Source organism: Molossus molossus, unplaced genomic scaffold (assembly GCF_014108415.1).
Source record: "Molossus molossus isolate mMolMol1 unplaced genomic scaffold, mMolMol1.p scaffold_m16_p_14, whole genome shotgun sequence".
NCBI classification, from domain to species: domain Eukaryota; kingdom Metazoa; phylum Chordata; class Mammalia; order Chiroptera; family Molossidae; genus Molossus; species Molossus molossus.
Genome location: NW_023425349.1, coordinates 26,248,599 through 26,260,606, shown reverse-complemented (window position 1 = coordinate 26,260,606; position 12,008 = coordinate 26,248,599). Strand labels below are relative to the sequence as shown.

At 37.0% G+C, this 12,008-nt stretch overlaps 1 protein-coding gene across 1 annotated transcript; it reads left to right on the top strand.

Annotated features, from left to right (window-relative positions):
• Positions 1–73: 73 nt before the first annotated feature.
• Positions 74–10,600, top strand: NIPSNAP3A (nipsnap homolog 3A). Its single transcript, XM_036261360.1, has 6 exons — positions 74–233; positions 2,997–3,207; positions 5,165–5,323; positions 6,768–6,917; positions 9,778–9,864; positions 9,960–10,600. Exons 1-6 carry the CDS (start codon positions 174–176, stop codon positions 10,034–10,036), a joined length of 744 nt encoding a protein of 247 aa, XP_036117253.1. The 5' UTR covers positions 74–173; the 3' UTR covers positions 10,037–10,600.
• Positions 10,601–12,008: the final 1,408 nt, after the last annotated feature.

Sequence of the window (12,008 nt, the reverse complement as noted above, 5' to 3'; positions counted from 1 at the left end):
GGCGGGACGGCCGCGCCGCCGGCAGCAGGAGGCGGAGCTAAGCCCGCCGAGCCCGCCCCGAGCCTGCGTCCGCCTGCTGTCCACTGGCTTCTCTTTCTAAGTCTCGAAGCTGTAGGAAGAGGAATCTAGTCGAGTACCAGCTGGCTGCCCTCCTCAGCGCTCCAAGCTGCGCCATGCTTACTCTCCGCAGCGGCCTAACTAGGGCTCTGGCCGCGCGGACCTTGACGCCTCAGGTACCGGCCGCGGCGACGTGCCCAAACCATACCCTGGGGGAGGGAGCGGCGGCTGCCGGTAGCGTGCGGGCGCATGCGCCTCCCGAGCTCCTGCGCCCAGACCTGAGATCCCCGCGCATGCGTCCATCCGACTCCATGCCCAGGCCTGCGGCCCACTGTATGCTGCCCTCGGGGTCCAAGCTAGTTAGGGTCAGGGATTTCGTAGCAAATACAGGGTGGGGCAAAAGTAGGTTTACAGTTGTGTATGCGAAACAGAGTATTATGAATTATTATATAATTTTCCATGGGAACAACTGTAAACCTACTTTTGCCCCACCTTGTACAATAAACTCAATCTTAGGTGAGTAATGTACAAAATAGATTTTTGTGGTTTAGCCTTAAATGTTGGGAATTGGTCTAGTCTGTGATATAACCAGAGATCTTTTTCCTTTTGCTGTTTCGACTTGCCTCCTTTCTCTGTGGCCAGGATCGGAAGTGATTTAACCTAGGGACAGACTTGCTGGTGAAGGCTAAAGAAGAGCCATTAATGGCCCCTTCACTCAAGATCAGCAGTATGGTCTTGATCCTTCTGATTATCTCCTGGGGCAAGGCCAAGAATTATTCCTTATAACTTTATTTTGAACTTTATTAAATGTCGACCTGCTGTTCTCATAAGTGAATTGAAAGTTATTGCTGCCGAAAATGAGCCTGAACTTGGAAGATGAGCCTGAATCCCTCAGGAATCCTTCCCCAGCATAGTTCTGCTTTCTGACATAACAACAAAAATCACCTCCCACCAAAGAGCACACAGACTTATCTCACTGCTGTTTAACCTTTCACTGGGCTTCCCCTGTTACAGTTTCTCCTACAAAAGGTAAAAAATATGTACCTGTTACAGAACAGAGTTTGTCCACCCCATGCTAGCGGAGCCAAGAAGTGCAGTGGAGAAATGCCTGTTTTGTCATGAATGGCGCCATCCAGGAGAACAGGAAGCTAATGTTCAGAAGCTCCTGGAACTCCCCAGCAGCACCTAGGGCAAAATCACAAGACAGCAAGGGCTAGGGGTTCAGGGTCCGTGGTGGGGTTTGTAGTTCAGGGTGAGGTAAGGCTAATGATTCATTTCTTCAGGTTTTGAGGACAGCTCTGAGGTTTTTTCCAGTGGTCCCTCTTTCTGTTCTCATGGGAAACTAGCCAGGGGGTAGTTCCACCTTAGGGCCCAAGAACTAAACAAAACTTAAGTCAAGTTGTTATCTCTAGCCTGCCAGAGGTCTGGACCTTGTGACTGTTAGTCAGGTCTGGGCTTCTGTCTTCTGCTACCTCCCAGGTTGCAGATTATTGGGAGAAAGGGTAGGTCTCTGAGGGGTCGAGGCAGAGAGATTATTTTTAAAGTTAGGATTTAAAACTAAATTTAATCAAAGTCATAAGGACCCTCAGTTTCATACCTTTGACCACATATTTGGTTCCAAATACAAATTCCCTGAGATTCAACTTAAAAAGCAATTGTTACAAATACCCCCACTGTCCCATGTTTTAATATATTTTTATCTATAATACTTTTAAAACTATAATACTAGGTAGTTGTTTGTATGACATTCTCTTATTAGAGTTTAGTTAAAATGCCGCCGAAAGCATATCATCCAAAAGTAGTAGCAGCCGCAATTGTTTTTGGTGGGAATACTTGCTTTCCAAGGAAGCTTAGACACTTGGGCAATCGGAACATAACTTTAGTAGACATGAACGGAATGAACTCAAATCGATCATTGGAATTATAACATTTTACACAAATAACAAACATAGATAATTGTATGTGTTTTAACCAAAAATATGTCAGAGAAAGAAGTCTTCTGATTTCATTTAACATACTAGGTAGTCAATATAATTTGTCCATAACTTACTTGGTACCAAAACTTTTAATAGATAATTCTGATTAATCAGCTTCAGAAAATTGGCACATGATAACCAAACCTACAATAAGATGAATTTGTAAATGCAAATCCTGTGTGTGTGTGTGTGTGTGTGTGTGCGCGCACGCGCGCACGCATATACTTGTGTATGTATATACACACATATAAATACACAGGATAATTTCTGGCAGGACATGTCCTACCTAAAGTTAAGTTCACTCGAACTTGGCAAGGAGACTGAATTAGAACAAATATTTATATAATGAGAATGTAACTAATATAAAAAGAATTAACAGTTCTTAAAGTATATTTCAATTAAATGGGTATCATTGGATGGATTAAATGCCCTTCTTCAGCTTCATCTATAATTAAACCTAATAATGATTCAGACTATTCCAGCCTGTTGATTTTTCCTTTATAACATTTATAAAGAGTTTTCTGCTAGTAAACATTTTTATCATGCCTGCCAGAACACCTGCATATTTTATAAAGTTCATTTAAGTGCATAACTATAACACACATAGCATCGACTAAAGATAGAATATTGGCTAAATAAGGTAAAATGTGTAGATTTATTAGACTCCTAAGTATAGTTCTTGGGTAAAGGACTGAATAAGACCACAGTGTCTCATTATGATTAACTTTTCATGAAATGGTGAACCCCTGCTAAGAAACAGTAGCTATGTATTCAGCATACTTAAGAGTAGTTATCTTTATTGACATCTCTTTAAACAAATGTCTATGTAGAGATGACAACAGAGGTGCAAACATGGACTGAGAGTCTAATCAGTGTCCCTTGTTTCCAAATTCAGGTTTGGTTGTAGCATAATATTGTAAACTCTACCTTCCCCAAATATTTGAATTTGCCTTCTCTCTTTAGGTGTACTCATCTTTTTCTACAGGACCTAGACAATACGATGGAACGTTCTATGAATTTCGTACCTATTATCTTAAGCCTTCAAAGATGAATGAGTTTTTGGAAAATTTTAAGAAAAATGCACATCTTCGGACAGCTTACTCTGAATTGATTGGATACTGGAGTGTAGAATTTGGAGGCAGAATGAATAAAGCATTTCATATTTGGAAGTATGGTATGAGTCATCAACTGAAGTATTCAGTACAGTGTTTCATTCTGTTAGATGTTACATGTGACTTAGTTCTTGGATCTATATTACTATAAATATACACAGGTTAGACTTTTAAAACGCAGAACAACAACAACAAATTCATTGGTTACTCCTCCCAACAACCCCTTACTCAAATCCTTATGTTATCATAAATGGCATCTTATAGTTCACATCATAAAATTGTGAACTAGATTTTAATTCTCAGAAAAAAATTTATAAAATAGATAATGATAAGGTGATTTGTGAAAAATTTTAAACAGTAATTTTAAGAGCCCAAGTGGGTTAAGATCATTAAAGGAGGGGAGAGTTATTTTTATCGTTGAAACTACAGCTGGATATCAGGATTTTAGTGGAAACAATTGAGACATTAAGGAGCTTGAGGGTAGGAGAGGTTGACTGATGGGAATGATGGTTAACGTCTAGGTATCACCCAGCTCTGAGATTTAATAGTTTGTTATGTTTATGGAACTACTTTTGTTTCATTTGTACACCATAGGGTTTCAGGGAATTCACTGCCATTATGCTGCTCTAGGGAAGTAAAGGCAAAGGAATCAGAGTTCTCCCCCTGTGGAAGCTGACCTAAGCCTGGTTTAGAGGAAGGAGAAGAGGTTACAGGAATCTGCAGAATGTGTGTTACTCCAGTGTCCAACCTTGGTGAAGTCCACATCAGGACTTGATGATATCCAAAGAACTTTTTATAATATCATTGAGTGTTTGGTCATATAAGTACTTTGTTTAATATGCAAGGTGCTCATTCTCTAACATGGCCACAGTTTATGGGTTTTACCTGTTGTAATGGAAACACAATGAAAACACAATTTAAGCTCTGGTGTGCAACAGGTAGAACTGTGTTCCATTTAACAATTACTAATAAGGTCCTGGTAATTACCTTAAGCTCTGAGGTAGATGTTATTCCTCAACCACAGCATACACCATGGAAAACTTTTACCATCAGTCTTATGAAACCCTAATAGTAAATGTAGTACTAGGCCCAAATGTTAGTAAATATATATACGTGTTTGGGTAACAAATAGAAGAGAAATAGTACTGGGTAATACAATAGAAGACAATAAGGAAGAGAATCAGCACTATTTCTTTGGAAGCTATTTGTTCAAAGAAGATGAGGCTGCAAACTTGCATCTTTTTTTTTTTTTTAAATTTTTTATTGATTTTTAGAAAAAGGAAGGAAGAGAGAAATATCAATGTGAGAGCAAAACATTGATCAGCTGCCTCCTGCATGCCCCAACTGGGGATCAAGCCCAGAACCCTGGCATGTGCCCTGACCAGGAATCAAACCTGCAACCCTTCAGTGCACGGGACGACGCCCTACCAACTGAACCACTCTGGCCAGGGCTATAAACTTGCATCTTGATTTTATTTATGTTAAATTTAATTCAAGGTGTGTCTGGACCTGACCACCATCACTATCACAACCACCAAAGGAAAATAGTATTTTCCTAAACGGGGACTATAAATGTCTCAATTAAAGTAATAAGAATAGTTAATATTATTTTGAATGCTAACTAGCTGCCAAACACTGTTCTCTGCTCCTTTCACATACTAATTCATTTCATCCTCACGACAACCCTGGGGGTGTAGATATCCCTATTTCACAGAGAAAGAAACAGACACAGATTCAATAACTTACCTATCACACAACTACCTCTTAAGGAGTAGATCCTATAGAGTCCACTCTATGGCATTATCATTAGCTGTTTACATTTCTACACCCCCTGTTCGGCCATGAGAAACTTAGGGACAGATGTGACATCTGCTTGGGGCAGGGAGTATCGCAGTGATTTAATGCAGTGTTCCTATGTGGCCTTGATGAACATTAGCTGAATTGAATGAGATCTAAAAAGAAGTCTAGATGATTTTAAATAGAAAGTTTTTATTTTTCTTACTCCCTTTCTTCCCATAGATAATTTCGCTCATCGAATCGAAGTTCGGAAAGCTTTGGCCAAAGATAAGGAATGGCAAGAACAGTTTCTCATTCCAAATTTGGCTCTTATGGATAAACAAGAGAGTGAGATTGCTTATCTCGTACCATGGTGCAAATTAGAAAAGCCTCCGAAAGAAGGTGAGTCCTTCCCTCTAGTCACTTTGAATTTTAATGTAGAAAAGACTAAAGATTTGAAACTATAAAAACTAAAGCTACTTAGAAAAAACAATGACAATAATCCTATGTTTTAGAGAGGAATATATTGTGTATATAGAGATGAAATGAATTTGAGCTCTTTCCGCCTCATAAAACAATGAGCATTAATAGTGTTTGTCCAATTTGGAAAAGCGCTTAACGTTTTGCTATAATTGTAAAAAATTGACATGGTATGAGGAGTAAAAGTAGAGAAGTTGGGGATTTAGAGCAAACATGTATAGGTAGATGAAGGATAATGTGTGACATTTTGTCATAGTTCAGCATTTTTTTTACACAAATTACAGCTAATCTTAAAACATTAAGTATGTCTTTGCTTATAAGACTGGCGGGGGGCTGAATTAAATTGTTAAGCTCTATTACTATATTTTAACTTTTTTGTTTTCTTCTTTCTTATTTCTCAGTTCAAAAATAATTACTAAAGATCTGTCTTCTTGCTGATTTCACTTTCTTGCTGACTATAAGGAAATATATACCTCAACCTAGTTTTAAACAAAGGTCAGATTTTTTAAAAGCATAAACTAATTCTGTAGTGTTATAGTAGATAACAAGAGATTTAAAAAGTCTTACTGGGATCCGGACCCCCCGAGAGCCCTGAGCTTCCAGTACTGTCTGAACGAAATGAGTGGCTTCTGGAGCGGGGTCCAGTCCTGGTTCTCTTCCTCTGTGTCATTCATACCCGTAGTGACTTGACACTTCTTCCCTTTTACTTCTCAGATCTGCTTGTGCCCTAGCTTCTTTCTCTTGACCTGCCCCACCCTTCTTACCAGCGGTGAAATGCTTGTCAAGTGTTTACCTGGACATTTAGGGACAATGAAACTGTCTCTCTCAGTTTTTTAGTGGTTTTTTCCCCCCTCAAAATCTCAGATACCACTCTGGGTCCTGTTTGCTTGCTGTTCCTGTTAGAAATGGAAGCCTGTAGGGGGAAATTATACAAGCAAAACAGTATTTTCTCTCAGAATTGGAAGAAAGAAGCAAATATAGATCAGAAAATACCTTTCTTTTTTTCTTACCTAAAAGTGTTGACTAGGGCAGCTCAGAATCCCTAATCCTATTACAAATTCTCAATATTTGTTTTATTGACAGATTTTATAGATTAAAAATAGTTCAGATAATAGCTTGATATAGCTTCCTTTTGGCTTTGTATGATAAGCTTAACATTTGACCCTTAAATATGAACAAGGACTTTCTAAACATAAAAGCAAGGAAAACTAATGCAAAAAATTCATAAATGTGTCCACTAAACATGTCTACATGTATGATCCTCCAAATTTATATATGTACATTAGCCTTCCCCTGTAACCATACTAACCTGATTACAAATGTCTTGAATATCTTTTGTAAAATAATTCTTTTTCTCCTACCCTAGGAGTCTATGAATTGGTTACTTTTCAGATGAAACCAGGTGGGCCGGCTCTGTGGGGTGACACATTTAAACGGGCAATCAATGCCCATGTCAATCTAGGCTACTCAAAACTGATTGGAGTTTTCCACACAGAATATGGAGCACTCAACAGAGGTACAGTTGTCCATTTCTTCTATGAAATTGCAAAATATATTGGTGAACTACTAAGTTCCTTGGGTCAGTTTGTCTCTCCTTTTCATTATGGTCTATATTTTAATTTTTACTGACACATTTTTAGGATTTTTCTTTTGTCATTTTAAAGGTTGAAAAAACCTGTTTTACTTCTTATCTATTTAGAATGTTAACATCTATGAAGCCTGTTTCAAAAGCTGAATGTTGTTTTCCATGATATATCAGAATGATAAAATTTAACTCTTCAAGGAACCTCAAGAAAATATCTGTTCTTTTTATCCTTTTTCCTTATAAATATACTTTTGTTGATTTTAAAAAAAATAACATTACTTAGGGTAAAGATATTGTCTCTGAATGAAAAAATATTACATATTTTTAGAAATACATGAACATGCCCTAAGGGAGAAACAAACCTTTCCCACTGCTCAAAGATAATGCTGTTAACATTTTGGTTTCTGTATCCTATGTTGTTCATACATATAAGAAGACCAGAATGTTATTTTATGTATATAGATGCCAGACATAATGCATGTGCATGATGAATAATGACTTTCTGACACTCCGGTGTGAATATACACGAGACATAGACAAGTATATATACCTTACTTAATAAACGCCTATTTGGGGCATTTAATTTTTAAAGTTGAAAATTATTGCAGTCAGAATTTCAAAGAATTTTTTGTGGAAATCTCTAAAAATTGTATGTAAAATTCATCTGGAAGGGTAAATGACTAAGAATAGCTAATGAAATATTTGAGGGACTCAGTTTATCTATTTGCCTCAACTTCCTTCTTTGAATGTTAAATGGATATCTCAAAATCTAACATATTCAAAGCTGAGTTTTTGATCCTTATCCAGAAATTTAAATTCTACTAATATATCTAAAGAAAACAATCAGAACATACAGAAAAAAAAATTTACAAGTTGGAAAGTATATGAAGAGGAGAAAAATTTTGAAAATTACTAGATATCTATATCATACCATTTGCTAAAATAAAATAAATTATAGAGTTCAATGTAAAAAATAATAGAATTTAAAATATAAAATATAGGTGAATTTATTTAATAATAAGGATAAGAACAATATTTCTAAGCCAAAACACAAATGAAGAAACGATGAAGGAAAAACATCAACTGATGATTTTATTATAAGACGGTTCAGTCTTTACCTAGCCAATGTGGCTCAGTGGACTGAGCGTTGTCTCATAGACTGAGAGGTCCTGGTTTGATTCCTGGTCAGGGCACATGCCCAGGTTGAGGGCTCAGTCACCTGCAGGAGGCATGCAGGACACAGCTGATAGATATAGCTCTCTCACATCAATGTTTCTCTCTCTCTCTTCCTTCCTCTCTCTCTAAAAAAATCAATAAAAACATATTTTAAAAAAAAAGGTTCAGTCTTTCTGCATGCCCCAAAACACCATAAATGAAATTAAAAATGAAATGACCTACAGATGACTACTAAATATATATACAGAAGAGGCAGATTAAAACAATAATGAGATCTTTTTTAACCTAATAAAGATATAGTAAGATAGGCTGGGAAAAAATAAGTACTTATATTGTGTGGGGTTCATATTACTTAATCTTCCCCACCCCAAAAAATTGGCAATATAAATTAAAAACTTTAAAAAAAAAATTTTTTTTGCCAGTATTCTAGGAAATATGCATAGGTTAGGTGTGTTTAGTTACATAGGGAGGAAATCTCAAAGGATGTAAAATATATATTGGTCATTTGAATGATGAGATTAATGTTTATTAAGTCTCTTTTACTTTTCTGTAATAGACTTTTATAAGAAATAACTTTCAGAAGAAAATGTGTGTACACTTTTTAATCTTAAAGTCATTCTCAGCATAGGAGAATAGTCATATGCTGAGTATAAATCAGTACACATGTAAGTATGTATTAGATATACTCTTTTGTCCTCTCAATTTTAATTTTGGGAGTTTATTTTGATGAAATAATCAGATCCAAACTGCTTAGCTTTGCATCTCAGTTCCACCACTTACAACTTTGTGACATTGAATGAGTTACTTAACCTCTCTGTTCCTTCCTTGCTCATCGATAAGATGATGATTGATAATAACCTACCAGCCAAGATTTTTAGGACTAAATGAGTTAAATCATGCAAAATGCTGTGAAGCAGGCCTTGGACATAGTAAGTACCCAATAAATGTTAGTAGTTGTCTTTGACATTATTATCACAGATACACATGTAGGTGCTATTCTAAGGACATTTATAAGCCAGCATTGTTTACAGTAAGAAAACGTTGGAAACGATGGGCATGACACATGCTTGGTTTGTACATATAATATACTTACAATACACAAATAGACATACAAATCCATCATATACATCATGTAACAGTAAGACTAATTTTATTTTGCTCATATTTTTAAAATAAAATACAATAAATATTAATAGAGGATTTCTCTGGTCAGTTAAAATTATGCTACTTTTTATTTCTTTGTATCATCCAAGTTTTCAGTAATAAACAATTTTCTTTATAATCTTACTTTTTTCCAAAAAAGTAAAATGTAGTGGGAAGTAATGAAACCTGGGTCCAGTCTTGATTGTCAATGCCTTTAGTTGTATTACTTTACTTCCCCTGTCCAGCTTTCTGTCTCATCTATAAAACCAGTTTGTTAATCAGTTTATAAATATCTCCCCCCAAATCTCTGACCCGTGTGAAATCTTATCACTAACATACTTAATTTTACTTTTTTGAATCTCACTATTTTGATTTAAAGAATAAGACTTAACATATCTGATTAACGTGTCTACATTTCTTATTTGTAGCAATGCCACAAGCTTTAGAATCTGTTTTTGGTTTCTCTCCATAGTTCATGTTCTCTGGTGGAATGAGAGTGCAGACAGTCGTGCCGCCGGGAGGCATCTGGCTCATGAGGACCCCAGAGTCGTGGCAGCTGGTAAGCTATGTCACTGGGCATGAGTTACCCTTAGGACACACTAGATTTCATCTAACTTCATGTGCCTTCTTATATGTTTGTTTTGTTTTTTCCAGTTCGGGAATGTGTCAATTACCTGGTATCTCAGCAGAATATGCTTCTGATTCCTACATCATTTTCACCATTGAAATAGTTTTCCACCAAAATACAAAGCATTTTATGAAACGTCTTAAGATGTATCTGCTAATGATACTTAAATTCTCCTAAGGGCATCTCACTTTTGTTTGAAGAAGGTGGTAAGTTAATTCGCTATAACTCGGCATTTTTAAAGCCACCTCTGTTGTTTGTCATTACCACCTTAGAAAATAGTCTGTTCATTTTCCCCATGGTTTTTCGGTAGCTATTATACATTAGAAATAGCTGCCACTATTCATGATTTTGATTTTTCATTTCTTTCAGAATATCTCTTACTCTATTTTGATGACCCTTTCTTTGCTTTACGGCATTTCCTACGTTTAAGTGATGTGCTTATATTTCTGTGCCTGACCGTATTTTAAAACTGTTTGCATGCAATGTGTTTATTTTCAATGTCTTTTTTTCTGAGATTTAAAAAAAATTGTTTCTAGTAAAGTTTATTTTGTAACATCAAATGGGATTCATAAGACTATTAAAGCAAATGTATTTTTTTTAATCTTCACCCGAGGACATTTTTGCATTTATTTTCAGATAGAGCAGGAGGGAGAGAGGGGGAAAAGAGAGAGAGAAACATTGATGTGAGAGACACACATTGGCTGGTTGCCATCCACATGACCCCAACTGTGGCGGGGACAAACTGCAACCAAGGTACATGTCCTTAGCGGGAACCAAACCCGGGACTCTGGTCTGCAGGCCGATGCTCTGACCGTTGAGCCAAACCAGTCAAGGTGCAAATGTATTTCTTTACCTTGGAAAGTGAAATGTCATGTGTGTTAATCTATGTCAGTTATGGTTTTCACATTAATTGCTAGTCACTCTAATTTGGAAAATAATGTAATTAGATCTCAATGTTTAAAAAAAGAAACTTCAGAAGACTTGTTTCATATACTGAAATGTGTTCATGTATAGTTAATGTTATTAATTTTTGTTCATTTTGGATCACTAACAAAGATACTTGGGACATCTGTTTGTTTTAAAAGAGATTTATGGTTATGGAAATGCTTGCCATAATAAAAGCCTACATATCCATTCTAGTTTCTTCATTTGCATTTTACATTTATCTTCTCTGGAGCTTTCACTGTGTTGCTATAGGGTTGTGACACAGTAGTGTTTACCAAGATCATTGTGAATGTTGTTACATTGAGTTACCAGCATGACGGTAATCCCAGGGGGAGGGTGTCCTCAGTACCAGCACACGTGCTAGGGTTTCCCGTGAAACACCTTCAGTTCCTGTTTTAGTTGAGTGCCTCTCTGCCGTCTGAAACTAGGTTTGGTACTTCCAGGCTCCCTTGGTAGTCTGTATTTACAGCTGTATTATTTTACATTTCTAAAACATTGGAAATAAATGAATAAATTGTGAAGTAGCTAAGGGAAATTTGAACATCATTCAATGTGTAAGGTTTCTGATGGAAGAAATGTCTAAAGGATTGAAAAACAAATCAGAAAGGTGACCTGTTGCTCAGGTGCAGCCTATACTATTGCAAGACAAGAATCTAGCCCTGGCCAGGTGGCTCAGTTGGTTGGAGTCTCCTCCCATGCCCCAGAAGGTTGTGGGTTCAATACCCGGTCAGGGCACATACGGAAGGCAACTGATTGTGTGTGTGTGTGTGTGTGTGTGTGTGTGTGTGTGTGTGTGTGTGTCTTCCTCTCTCTCTAAATAAAAATAAATCCTTGGGAATAAAAAAAAAAATGAATCCAAATAAAAGTTTTATAATCCAGCTATTGTCATGTTTCCTGGTTCCCTTCAATGCAAGACTTTATAGAGTTGTGTATATTCACCATCTTCCCTTGCTCACCTCCTATCTTTCCTGAGCCCAGCCCAGGTAGGCCTACGTCCTTGTCACTCAGACGACTCTCCTGAGGGTCAGTAAGGACTTTTGACTCACCGAACTCAGTGGTCTCTCGCTGCCTTGAGCTGGCTTATCCTCTCAGCAGAGCAGGACACAACTGACCACTTCTTCCTGAAAACC

Excerpts from the sequence above, each read along its gene's own strand:
- NIPSNAP3A (XM_036261360.1), top strand. The coding sequence starts at position 174 with ATGCTTACTCTCCGCAGCGGCCTAACTAGGGCTCTGGCCGCGCGGACC. Across the intron at positions 3,208-5,164 it reads ATTTCATATTTGGAAGTATG|ATAATTTCGCTCATCGAATC; the intron begins GTATGAGTCATC and ends TTCTTCCCATAG. Across the intron at positions 6,918-9,777 it reads ATATGGAGCACTCAACAGAG|TTCATGTTCTCTGGTGGAAT; the intron begins GTACAGTTGTCC and ends TTCTCTCCATAG.